This window comes from Hemitrygon akajei, chromosome 4 (genome assembly GCF_048418815.1).
Source record: "Hemitrygon akajei chromosome 4, sHemAka1.3, whole genome shotgun sequence".
NCBI lineage: Eukaryota > Metazoa > Chordata > Chondrichthyes > Myliobatiformes > Dasyatidae > Hemitrygon > Hemitrygon akajei.
In genome coordinates this window covers 148,872,207-148,885,947 of record NC_133127.1, presented here as the reverse complement: position 1 = coordinate 148,885,947, position 13,741 = coordinate 148,872,207, and the positions used below count along the sequence as shown (strand labels likewise).

Here is a 13,741-nt window from a genome sequence, read left to right as displayed (position 1 = left end):
GCTATTTTAGCATAACATTCCAAGTTTTTGCTTTTTATCATTGACAATAATCAGTATATTATTACTCCCATGACCCATTAATTCAATGAATTCATGTTACTAGATGTTTTTAACCAGTTACCAATTACTAGATTAGTGTAGCTTTATTATTAACACTTCAAAAGTTTTATTCCAGAAACTATTCTGACCCAATCCATTGTGCTAATTTGCCCCAGCCAGCCATATTACCAGTGAACTCAAAATGTTGTACTTACACAAGTGAAGAAAACAGTGTAAAATTCATCAACAAGTAACAGTGAATTTGCAATTAGGTATTTGAAAAGTGATACCAAAAAGAGAAAAATTATTTTGGCTTCCATAACTCACTTTTCTTGCTGGGACAATTCATTTTCATTTTGGGTAGCTGATCGGTTCTTCTGTTGCTTTAAGACATTATGAACACGAACCTTGTAACTTTCAAAATCTTCAGCAGTTGCCTTTTGTTCAGCCTGTAAGGCAATATATATATATATATATATTTTTTTTAAAAATCACTAAGTAGAGAAGAATTTTAAGGAGTTTCATTCTTCACACCTTGGTATTATAGATCATTAAAACACAATCACTCCTCGATTCCTAGCAGTTAATGATGTTCATTGATAGTTTTGTTTTCTTTGAGATAGATCATTATTTCTGTTGTATACTGCTGGAGACTACTAATCTATTCCCAAGTGGTGAGCATAAATGCTTTGCGAAGTGATGATTCTACCATACAATCATGCTTAAATGGAGTGCAGATCAGATGAAGAGCAATTCCAAACCATTGGTAACTGCTGAGTGCTCCAAGTTGGGGAGGAAATCAATGACGATTAGGTTTTTTGATCCATGTTTACATTTAACATTGTAGCTTGCAGAAAAGGAGGACTGAAAATTTTACTCAGTGATTTATAACATAAATTACCTTTGTATACAAGTAACCTAATTTCTGATTTCATATATAGTCCGCATATTTAGATACTGAATAGATATTTCCTATAAAGGAGTTAGAAGAGATTGAGTAGGGCAACTTATTAAAGGAATGGAGGGTTATGGGCTGAGTGCAGGTCGGTGGGACTAGGTGAGAGTAAGCGTTCGGCACGGACTAGACGGGCCGAGATGGCCTGTTTCTGTGCTGTAATTGTTATATGGTGATAAGGTTATTAAAACTAGAAATAGGGGAAAGAAATCACATTCGTTGTGCCATGAAGTGAAAATAGCAACCTCCCAAAGCAAATAACACATTCATAAATGGCAGCTAGCAAGCATTGATCTCAAAAGAGCCTAGAGCTAATTGTCAAAGGTAGGGAGTAGTTTCAGCAGAAAATTTATATTTTCCATTAATTATTTTTTTCTTAAAGTTGTATACAATAGTTATTTCACTGCACAACATGGAAACAAATGAACAAAATATTTAGACCTTCTGCAAAATTCTAGTTTCATAAAACTTTTTTTTAGTTATGAATTTATGTCATACGATTAATAAAAACTAAAGACAATGGACTGGAAAATTATGCGATGCTATGGATGATGAAATGTTCTAGCATCTATGAAATTAGTCATCACTTGGCTTTGGCTGAGATATTTTGCAGATCTTATTTAGGACAGATGGCACAGGAAACCGACCATTCAATGCAATCATGCCACAGTTAGGATGTGCTTGAAAATCTTCATTCTTTCTTTATCTTTGAATGCAATTCTCTATTCCCCTCTCTTCTGTACTTGTTCAGCCACCCTTTAAATGTACTTTGAACTTTTTCTTCTGTCTGATCAGGATTATTTAACACCACTGCACTAACTACTCCCAGTTGCAGCAAGTTCTATGTTTATGATTTTTTAATAAAGATGTTTCCTTTGAACTACCTATCTCTTGATAACCATTTAAAAATGAAACTCTAATTATGTTTCTTTAGCCATGCTGAAATTTTTCATTTGCATCTATTAGACTGTAAGATATAGGAGCAGAATTAGACCAATTGGCCTATTGCATCTACTCTGCCATTTCATCGTGGTTGATCCATTTCCCTCTCAACCCCAATCTCCTACCTTCTCCCCATATCCCATTGTGCCCTGACTAATCAAGAATCCATCAACCTCTGACAACACACACACACACAATTTTTTTTAAAATACCAAGATATCATGCAGATCAACAAGAGGAAGCAAAAATTCAAGTTGTCCAACCTTTCCTGATATGTATACACAACTTTTGGCACCAATCTTGTAAGCTGTAGTCCAAGTGTGGTTTAAGGATTGTTACAGATTAAGCACAACTTCCCTAAGTTTTCAATGCTACTCTTCAGGAAATAAATGCTAGTGCAGGGTGACAAATCCTTTTGAGAGTGTACTCAAATAGCCTTTGAAAAAAATTCTCTCACATGCTATGATAATTTTGAACAGAGATGGTCATTGATTAATGAATTAGTAACAATATTATGGACTGCAAGGATGAAGGATGAGACCTGTGGTATTCATTGCTTTACTATTAATAAAAGTATAACAGAGACAGATTGAAATAAATGAAGCATTTTAGAAAACCTGTTCAAAAATTATTAATATTAATCTTTAAAAAAAACTGAACAGTAATATTATTAACACAAGAGATTCTGCAGATGCTGGAAATCCAAAGCAATGCACACAAAATACTGGAGGAACTCAGCAAGTCGGGCAATATCTATGGAAGTGAATAAACAATCAACATTTCAGGCTGAGACCCTACTTCAGGACAGGGAAGGGAGATAATGCCAGAATAAAAAGATGGGGAGAGCAGAAGGAGAATAAATGAGAAGGTACTAGGTGAATCCTAGTGGGTGGGGAGGCTGGGAAGTGGCAGGTAGAAGAACCAAAGGACTGGAGAAGTAGGAATCTGACGGGAGAGGAGTGAACCATGGAGGAAAGGGAAGGGGAGCAGCTGGAGAGGAAAGGGAAGGGGAGGGGGGAGAGGAAAGGGAAGGGGAGGAGAGGGAGAGGAAAGGAAAGGGGAGGAGGGGAGAGGAAGGGGGAGGAGGGGAGAGGAAGGGGGAGGAGGGGAGAGGAGGGGGAGGAGGGGAGAGGAAAGGGGAGGAGGGGAGAGGAAAGGGGAGGAGGGGAGAGGAAAGGGGAGGAGGGGAGAGGAAAGGAAAGTGGAGGAGGGAGAGAGGAAAGGGAAGGGGAGGAGGGAGAGAGGAAAGGGAAGGGGAGGAGGGAGAGAGGAAAGGGAAGGGGAGGAGGGGGAGGGAAGGGCCGGGAAGAAGGAGGGGAGGAGGGAAGGGCCGTGAAGAAGGAGGGGAGGTAATAAGCAAGTGAAAAGTGGTAAGTGGCCAGAGTCAGGAATAGAAGAGGGAACGAGGAGGGTAAATTACTGGAAAGAGAAATCAATTTTCATGCATCAGGTTGGAGGCTGCCTAGATGGAATATGAGGTGTTGCTCCTCTACTCTTAGGTTGGCCTCATCATTGGAGAAGAGGAGGCCATCAGGATGGAGTGGAGGTGCACACCCTCCCCCCCCCCCCCCAATTTATATTGTGACTCACTGACGTAGAGGAGGCCACACCGGGAGGATGATACCAACAGGTTCAAAGGTGAGTGTTATCTCACGCGAAGGCCTGTCCAAGACCTTGAATGCAGGTGAGGGAGGTAGTGAATGAGCAGGTGCAGCATTTCTGTCGTTTGCAGGAGGGAGATTAGTGAGGATGGACGGATGGACAAGGGAATCATGAAGGGAGTGATCTCTGTTGCAAGCAGTGGTGAGGTCAAGATGTAATTAACATAACAATTTCTAAATAATATTGTTATGTTATCTCATATGTCTTAAGAAATGTGAACATGAAATTATAAGCTTTGGTGGATATTCAACAAAAGATAAAGGGAAATAAACATTTTACTCTCAGCAAGAATTTTGTTGTTGCACTAACAATGACAAACATTTTATATCCACCTTGTATTTGGTTGTATTTAAGAGCTATGCATATAGCACTAGTTTTATTAATAAGTCTATTATAATTTGATTTGGCCATATTCATCCCTGAAAACAATTACTGACATGAACATGTTGATGAAAATTCTGTTAATAGTGCCACTCCAGGTTTCAGAACCTCATTGTCTGAATTTTTATACTTTGATCCAGTCTAACCGATCTTTCTCTATTTTCTAGTTCAGCTCTTAAGTCGACAAATTTTTGCCTCCAAATTCCTGCTTTGTAAATCAAATGCATTTCAAAATTATCCATGTTAATCCACTGCAACATTTTCAAATTAGTTTGTCTAATGTTACACTGTCTGCATACTTTGAGTTTTGTAGCTTTTTCAACTGACCTGAACATAGTGAATCTTAAAAGTTCAGCAGTTGAACCAGTGATACTCAAAAATTTTATTGGAAGGCTCTGAATGTCTGTAATGAGTTTACTTAGGCTTGGGAAATAAGTAAAAATGTCATTTTTGACATTATGTTTAAATACTGCCAGCTTGAGTTCAAAGACTTTTATATCAAACATAGCATCATGTGATTTGCTAGATCCTTGTAAACTGGTGTTTAAGTAATTTAAATGAGAAATCTGCAAAAGAACAACAATCTACAAACCAACACAATGTCATATAATTCTTCACAAGGAAAATTTTCATTTGTCAAAAACAGATATTATTCAAGGACAGAATCTCTACTAATCCAACGAATATTGTCATACACAAGTCCTGTGTACATCAAATTCTGAAATTGTCCTTTTTCGAAGCATATCCAGAATTAAAATTAATTACCTTGGTTACAGTTTTCATCACTTCAAGTTCCTGAAGGCCAGCTTTTGCACACAGTCTTAATATGTACTATACGATGAAAGCTTATCAGCAGATGTCTTAACACATTTTGCAAATAGATTGACAAAACCCTCCTCTTCACAACTCATACTGGGTGTACCATCAGTTGTCATGGAAACTTTTTTTAAAGGTTAACTTGTCATCACGCATTCTTGCAACCATTTAGCTGGTGCTTGTGTAAACACCTCACTGCTCTCAGGTTATAAAAAAGTAATTTGCTGCTCAGTTTGGCAGTAAAGGTAATCATTACGTATCTTTTAATTATGAGTGAGATTTAAAACATTGAGAGGCACCACTGTATGCCTTGTGGCATGATAAATTTTGCACGTGCAATCTTGTGCATATGTGCCATCGGTTTGCCACTCCTGCTTAGTGGTTTGCTTTCTCTGAGGCTTTGGTAAACTCTGGCCATTCAATGACTGTTGCATTTTTGATCCAAGATCCCTTTTGTCACTCTACCATATTTGAACTTGCTAGTTCTCTACCTATTCACCAAATTTCCCCCTGCAGGATTCTGCTGTTCTTCTTAGCAGTGATAATCTGAACCTAATTTGGTATAATCTACAAACTTAGTAGTGTTTTTGATTTCAAAGACCAATTCTTTAATAGATGAACATCACTGGTCACAGCAATGAGGACCAGTATTCTTCCACTCGTGTGCGCACACATGCGAGCATAGGGGAAGAGGTACAGATGCCTGAAGTTCCACAACACAGCTAATTCCAACACTATGACTACTTTGCGTTAAACAGACTTTTTTTTCCAAGTTTGCATTATTTCAGGTAAAATGGTGTATAATTTGTTTGATTATGTTTTTCTTGTGACTTTTATGATGCTAGATGCCTGTGGTGCTGCTTCAAGTTTTTCATTGCACCCATGCATAAGACGATAAACTCAACTTTGATTACAAATTACTACCTTTTAAACCTACTTTTTTCCAAAAATTTTATATCTCAGATTACGTTTCAAATGCATTCAAGATTGTACCTTAGCATTATTGCATTCTTCTTGCAGAGCTGCTATCTTCTGTGTAAATGCACTCAAAGTCCGATGGTTTTGTTCATTTGCCTGACGCAACTGTTCATGAGTCTTATGGTTTTCAGCAGTTAATTCCGCCATTTGAATCTGCAACAACAGGTTTACTGATTTTCTGAAAACCTATTTGTAATGTGCTATTATCCGTACCACTTTGTTATTTTGAATTAGATGCACAGACCAAGAAATGTAATATAAGACGAAAGTACATTATTTTTAGTAGCCACTGCTGTAATTACCATGATCATGCAGTCTAAAAACCCTTGAAGCATTGTTGCAATATTAGCTTTTGCTGCTGGATCAAAACTGAGATACATACCATCCGGACTAGATAATTCATCCACAATTCATTTCTGGTTTATGTTCAATTTGTTGACTTAAGGTGGAAATAGGGTTGTTGTTAAGTAATAAAATAATACCATAATTCAATTCAGTTTTCTTAACTAGGTACAGTAGTTTCAATATGATTCAGTAATCCCTTTTTGAAACTTATGTAGTAGACACAGGGCGAGGCTCTGCTACAACTTGTCTTTCACAGTCATTCTCTTTTTATATACACAGATATTGTCAACAAGATCAGCACTTATTATCTAGTTGCACAAAGGGGTGAAGCCACTGCAACCAATCTGATGCAATGACATATTTTGCTACTTCTGAAGTTTCTGTTTAAACTTAACCATTTTGTTGTTTGTTTAGGTCTTTTCCTCTATCTGGTAATCTCTTTAGATCCCTGCTACTGAAGTCCAAAGTACAAAATTCAAAATAAGGTTGGAGTAAATTTTTATTACCAAAGTACATATATTGTACGCCACCATATGCAACCCTGAGATTCATCTTCTTGTGGGCATGCTCAAAAAATCTACAGAATAGTGACTGTAGCAGATCAATGAAAGATCAACCAGGGTGCAGAAGACATCAAACTGTGCAAATATAAATAAACAGCAATAAATAATGAGAACATGAGATAATGACATAAAGAGCCTTGAAAGTGAGATCATTGGTTGTGGGAACATTTCAATGATGGAGCAAGTGAAGTTGAGTGTGGTGCTTTTTACTTCGTAAAAATTGATCTTTACGATCACAAGACAATTCTACTCCAATAACATGGGATACTGCAGGGCTACTCGATCAGTGAGCTGCTCATTGATTGGAAAAGCTGAACTGGTGTTGGCAGCAAAACCGGCCGAGGTGTTGAAGGAGCTAACCCTGGCTGCAGACTCTGCTGCCCTCTACTCAGAAGCATCAGAGTTAGAACAATATAAGTGTGGGAGATTGTCTTGGACTTGGAGACTCGGACTCGGACTCGGATTGTCTGTCTCCTCCTGTAGGTGTTCCATGTTTGAGTGGAGGTACGACAGGCTGGATTGCGTGCGTCTGCACACTGCTGGGAGACTGTACCATTAACTGCTGGACATTGTTGTTCAGGATCTTGAATATATATATTTCTTTCTTCCAGCGAATATGCTTTTTTGCTTGATATATGATACTCGTTATTTTTGAATGCTTGCTTGCTACTTTGAACGTTTTGCACTTTGGTCCCAGAGGAACACTGTCTCATTCAGCTGTATCCATGCAGAGTTTGAATGATAATTAAACTTGATTTGATTCCCAAGATATGGGAAGTGGTTCACATTTACAATATGGAGACAGCATCTGTGTTTGCACACACTCAAATATTGAGCATCACCACATCATTAACTCACTTCTCTATTGTCAATCTTACATATGGTGTGACAATTTTTCGAAGGCTACCATTAGTGTTCCTTAAAGAAAACATGATGAAAAATACAGAAACAAATTATTCTATTTGAATTATTGACAGGCGTATAATTCATACAAACTGAAATATAAAATTACACCACATTCTGGAGAATACCTGTTAATCAAATTTCAGCCTATTATTTTTCAAAGTCACTTATATGGATTCAATGTTTAATCACTTTATTTAAATTAGTTTCAGAAATTAAATGACTAAAAGGTCTGCACACTAGAAATGCAAATTAGATTTTCAAATCATTATTTTTTGTGTCTTGGTTCATCTAAATGAGAGGGAAATTAGTGGGCAAAGAGCATAGACAAAATAGGACAGCAAAATCCTCAAAAGATCACAGTCAGTAATGGGGATGGGGTGGGGGTGGCAAGTGCATTATTGGCACTGGGTAATAGATTGAAGCACTTCTGTTTTCCTCCTTCCTGGGAGTGATAAAAAGTATTAGTCTGCTGGAGTCAATAGCTTTTTATCCCCCTATTTCTCTGCCTGGTTTCCTGACCTCTTAAAAAAAGGTGAAATCTGGGTCAATTCTATGAACTACCATTACCACCATCACAAAACAGCGACGTGAATTAAAATTTCCCATGGTAATTCACAGGAACGTTATCAGTTTCACATCAATCCATGTCAAAAGCGACCAAAATCTTAATCAACAACATTAGATTTTAAGGAACCTCTAAAAAGGCAGAAATAGACAAGTATTGAGGTTTGTGCAAGAATTCCATGATTTGAGGCCTCAGTAGCCAAAGATACAGCTGCTAATATGCAATAGAAAGACCAGAACTGGAGATGCGCTAATATCTTGGAATGTGACTGGCTTGGAGAAAGTTCCAGGGGCAAGGATCAATAAGGTCAGAGGAGGAATTCAAAAATGTAATTGTAAGGTCTTTGCTACTCTAGATATCAATGTGGGTCAGTGAGCAAAATTGCGGTCGGAGTTGATGCAAGTGAAAATATAGCCAGCAAAGACTTAGGTGGCCTTACTAATATGAAGAGTATAAGATGAGTACAAGGCCAGTGGAAACTTGGTAGCAAAAAAGAAAGAAAGAAAGCACAAAGGAGGCAAAGAAGATACACTGCAGCAAATGTATAAGGTGACTTAAATAGGAAAATTCAGTGTTGTACTTTACCAAAGAAGGGCTACCTATAACCTCACCACTACAAAATTGTCACAGGACCATTGAATAGACTGGGGGCATTGTATTGGAGGGGTCGTGACTGTCACGTGCCCATTACCTGGTCAAAAGACACACCACCTGCCAAGCAAGGTTTGACCCCTCCTCGCCCATCAATGCACACCTAACCATTGGCCCCTTTATTTAGCCCTGTACTTGGCGTCGGGCAATTGGCCTTTGTAATCAGCTTAACTCGGCTGGCACCGACCCATTGGCTTCCCTGTGAATTACCTGCACTATAAAGGAAGCCACGTGTGCTCCACCCACTCTCTTTTTTGCTATCTCCGAGGGCCCACCCTGCTATTGGTGAGTTGTGCATTGAATAGGTTTGGGAGTGTGAGTATTATCCCTAAGCAGAAGAGCCGTGCCTGCACAAAGTCAAGGAGGTCAGGTATCGTATTGACTTTTTCCTTGGTTTGGGGGGGTGTGTGTGTGTGCGCGTGCGTGCGCACTTGTACTTTGTTCCCACGCGATTTTCCCACATTTGTTATTAATTGTCCACATGTGTTTAATTGCCGATCTGACTATTGTAAGTTCTGCACGTGTGTGTGTTGCTCCTGTTTCTATTTTTCCATGTTTGCCTTCTGTAAATAAAATCCTTTACTACCAAGGCTGCCTGGCCAGAGTCCTTGTCCGTGAGACCTATCGAATCTGTCTCCTCACTCACAACAGGCATATGACTGGATTAAATTCTACTTTTCCAAATGTTAAACAAGTATCAGGGTCAAAATAAAGTCTGTCATTTCTGTTCCTAATTCTCAATGATTTCTCTAAATAGCAAAAAGATCAGAAAATAAGTATTTCATACAGAAGTTTAAATTTAAGGCACATATTTAGTTCTACCAAATGCACTTATATGATGCATATGAACAAAGTGTGACCCAATTGCCAGCTCCAACAAAAACAATACCCAATAAAATACATTCCAACTGAACTTCAAACATCATCCCAATGAATGGAATGGTCATTTTATTGCATGGGAAGAAAACTAGTTCACCAAACCGTATCAAGCAGGTGGTAAATGGAAATCTTAAAAAGACACTACAGGTCTTCAAAACAGTTGTTAGGTCATGCAGCATCTCTAGAATGAGAAAGAGTTAATGTTTCAAGTCACAAATCCTTTGTCATGAAGACCTGAAATATCAACTGCTTCTCTTTGCACAGATGCTCCTTAACCTGTCAAGTAGTTCCAGCATTTTGTGTCTTTATTTCAAACATATTAACTTAGGCCAGTAAATGTACTTGAAAACTACCTGCAATAGCTTAATTGAAAAATACATTTAAAGAATGTACCTTGTAATTTTCCACTTGCTGTTGGCTTAATTCCAGATCTCCTTTAATAGAAGCTTGAAGAACTAATTGCTCTGCTTCCTAAAAAGACAAATCAATTGCATGGTTTCCAGCAAATCCCAACAGATGATATTGATGGTACAATCTTTATTTAAAATAAGGAGTTGTGAATGTGCAATTAAACTTTAGATTTACATTTTACATCAGATGACAAATCTTAAATCAAAGAATTGAATCCACATACCTCTCCACCACTTCCTCACAGTGCTCAAGTTCTGCATTTCCATTTTAACATAAGGATAATATTAGTACTTCAGAATTATTGAATTTGCTTTGCTGGTTATTTTGTGGCAATTTTCCTGTTTTATCTGTAGATCTTTCAGACTCGTGCGAATCTTGAAACCTTTCAAGACTGCCTTCTATTATTGGAGTATAAAAGTTGCATTATTTGCTGTGTAACCAAAACTATGTAGTTTGAGTTTGCTATTTGCTATGCATGTATCCAAAATGAAATCTTAAGAATGTAGAAGACAATGGTGTATTAATAAGAGGAAGCTAAGAGATGTAGATGAGAACATGATTAAGTCAATGGGTAGAAACAATAGTGGCGGATGTACTTGTGATACGCAACTATAGACTGATTGGATATGCTAATGCAACTAAACCAGGAGATTGCTATAAAAAAATGCTATGTCCAAGGATCGGTGGGCAATCAGTGTCTAGCTCAATGACTGTCTCAGCTTTGATTTGCAAATTAAAGTTTAATACTTCTTGAAGAATCTTCTGCGTCTCCTGGTCATTTGTGGGGCACGAGAAACCACGACAAAATTGGCAACCGCGGTAGGACCGGAAAGAGACCCGCGGAAAGGAAACAGCAGATTGGGGACGCTTCCCAGTCCTCTAGGGACCCCCACAAGGCTAACAGAATTAAGGGTGCACCCAAACAAAAGGTAAGTGCTTTTTGCGACAATTTGGACTAAGAATTCTGTTGGCTTTGGGGAGGTCTTGGAGTCTCAGAAGTGTGGAACCACTGCCAAAGTGTCTCTCCGGTCCAAAGAATCTGGCAGAATTGGGGGTTAACAGGAGGCTCAGAGGATTGATCAAGAACACTGCAGTGAGGGTAAGTACAAATAAGTTAATAAGAAGTTAAGTTAAGAAAAATTCCACGTGGTGTTGGTAAGTCCCTGTGGATACCGCTTCGTATGAAACGAAGGTCTGAATGGGCAGGGAAAGGGAAAATAGAGTAAATCCCTGTGGATACCGCTTCGTATGAAACGAAGGTCTGAACAGGCAGGGAAAGGGAAAATAGAGTAAATCCCTGTGGATACCGCTTCATATGAAACGAAGGGCTGAACGGGCAGGGAAAGGAAAATAGACTAGGCATAGAATTAGAGTAAGTTAAGTTAAGAAAAAGTCCGCGTGGTGTTGGTAAATCCCTGTGGGTATCACTTCGTATGAAACGAAGGGCTGAACGGGCAGGGAAAGGAAAATAGAGAAAATCCTCGTGGATACCGCCTTAAGAGATAAGGGTCTGAACAGACGAGGTGCAAAGAGCAAGTTCTGTGGGTACCGCTCTGAATAGAGGTCTGTACGGGCAGAACAAGTTTAAAGTGCTGGTAGATAGACGATAGACTAGGCATAGAATTAGAGTAAATAATATTATCCAGTAAACAAACTGTGAATCTCTGAAATACCTTAAAAGAGAGAATAACATGACAGGTAAAGGAACGGCAGTAGAGATTCGGAGCAAAAAATTCCCGATAAATAAATATGAGATCACAAAAACTTCAGAAAAATGGGGAAAAAAGAACCAAAAACCTGGTCACAAAGTGGCCAAGAGAAGGAACGTTTGATGTAAGTTTGTACGAAGAAATGGAGGGACTAATTAAAAATTACAAACCAAAAGATAAATCTAAGAAGAGGGCAAAAAAGAGAATGAGAAATGGAAGTGCTAAAACTCTTCAGAACGGAGGGAGAAAGGCTGAGGAGGACAGATAGAGTATTGATTACAAGCGAGGAAGACACTAAGGTGCTGGAGAAACTGCCTGTTAGAGGGAGAGGAAGGTATAGTGAGAGTGAGAAGCTGGCTTCAGATCCGTACCCGGACGTGAAAGAAGCAGAAAAAACCCCTCCCTATAATGAGGAAGGAACCCCTAAGCAGTGCCCCCTGCTGACGGGAACAGTAAACATGCAGGGAGAAGTACAAGTTTGGGATAATGAGGAGGAGAAAAAACAATACGAGAAGGAAAAAGCGGCGATATGGGAGGAGATACAGGCAGAAAGGATAAAGGTGGAACAGGCACAGAGAGAAATGGAAGAAGGGATTGAATGGATGAAATACTTAAGAGAGGAAAAGGAGTATGAGGAGTATCGGTTATACTATAGAAATAAACAGACTCGGAAGGAAAGTGGCTCATCAGGGCAGGAAGAGATGAGGCATTCAAGAGGAAGTGGAAAAAAGATAGGAGATGAGAGTCTTGGAGAAACACAAGAGAGAAGGGAATCAAGCACGAGTAAGGATCATGAGGAATCCCTGCCACAGGTGTACAGACACGGACAGGAAGAAAGAGAAGGTGACTCATTGGAGGAGCAAGAGTTAAGTGGAGAGAGAGAGGATGCGAGAATTTGTGGGGAAGAGGTAGGAGGCAGAAGCCTAGAAGAGCAGAAGGAGGCGGTCGGGGAGCGACTTGCGGAAGTAGAGAGAGAGCTAGATAAGTTACTGAGAGGGGATTGCCAGAGGAGATGCGAAAAATACTCCAGGGGCCAACCAAGTATTGAATCAGGACAGAAAGGAAGGACTCCACAGGGAGACCGAGGGAAGAAGAGGACCCCGGAGACATTTGTGTGGGAGGAAATAAAGACATACCCTGAGACAGATGGGGAGTCAGGTGAGGAGGAGAGCCAGGGCAGGTGGGAAGAAGGAGGAAGAATGATGCCGTTTAGTTAAAGGATCAGGACAAGTGCAGTATATCCCTTGGGGATCCCAGGACCTAGAAGAGCTGAAAAACACTCTGCCCAATCTACATGAAGGAGCAGGGAAATGGATTAGAGCCTTTGAAGAAGAAACAGCGGGACGATTATTGGCTATGGGAGATTTGAAGGCACTATTGATAAAGTTGATGGGAACCTCCAAATTTAATGAACTAATGGAAATGGCTGGCATAGTAAACTCGAACGACCCAAGAACTGATGGAGACGGGTTTGACAGAGTGAGGCAGAGGGTATGGCAGGCCCTCAGAAAGCTTTATCCACCCAAAGTGGACCCCAAAGCCTTAAAAGGGGATCCACGGGGAGACACTGAAAACCCAGCAGCCTACGTAGAAAACCAGTTGAAAAGGTGGAGACTGGAGACTGAGCAAGAGGTGGAGAATAGCTTATTTATGACCTCACTGTTCCAACATAGCATTTTGGATGCAATGCCTCCACAAGTAAAATCCAAACTGGAGGAAGTGGTTGGGCTGACGTCAATTACCCCACAAGAATTTGGAGACCACGTAGTCCATGCGGTTGAGAAATACCAGAAAGACAAACGAAGGTTGGCTGAGCAGCAGGAAGAGGTGCAAAGAAAGTTAATACAAATGCAGCTTGAAGAACTCAAAAAGAAGGAAAAAGAGAAAAACAAAAAGATGCTGCCAGCAAGCACTGGTTCGAGCACAGCCATCGAACTGG

The 13,741-nt window shown here is 39.6% G+C and overlaps 1 protein-coding gene across 1 annotated transcript in view; it reads right to left on the bottom strand.

Annotated features, from left to right (window-relative positions):
* LOC140726766 (GRIP and coiled-coil domain-containing protein 2) overlaps positions 1–13,741 on the bottom strand; it is a 66,647-nt gene that overhangs the window by 16,771 nt on the left and 36,135 nt on the right. Inside the window, exons 15-17 of the mRNA XM_073043565.1 lie at positions 10,076–10,153; positions 5,789–5,926; positions 367–488 (exon numbers count right to left, since the gene is read on the bottom strand). Coding sequence (XP_072899666.1) covers positions 367–488; positions 5,789–5,926; positions 10,076–10,153 — 338 coding nt within the window. The remainder of the gene's footprint in view (positions 1–366; positions 489–5,788; positions 5,927–10,075; positions 10,154–13,741) is intronic.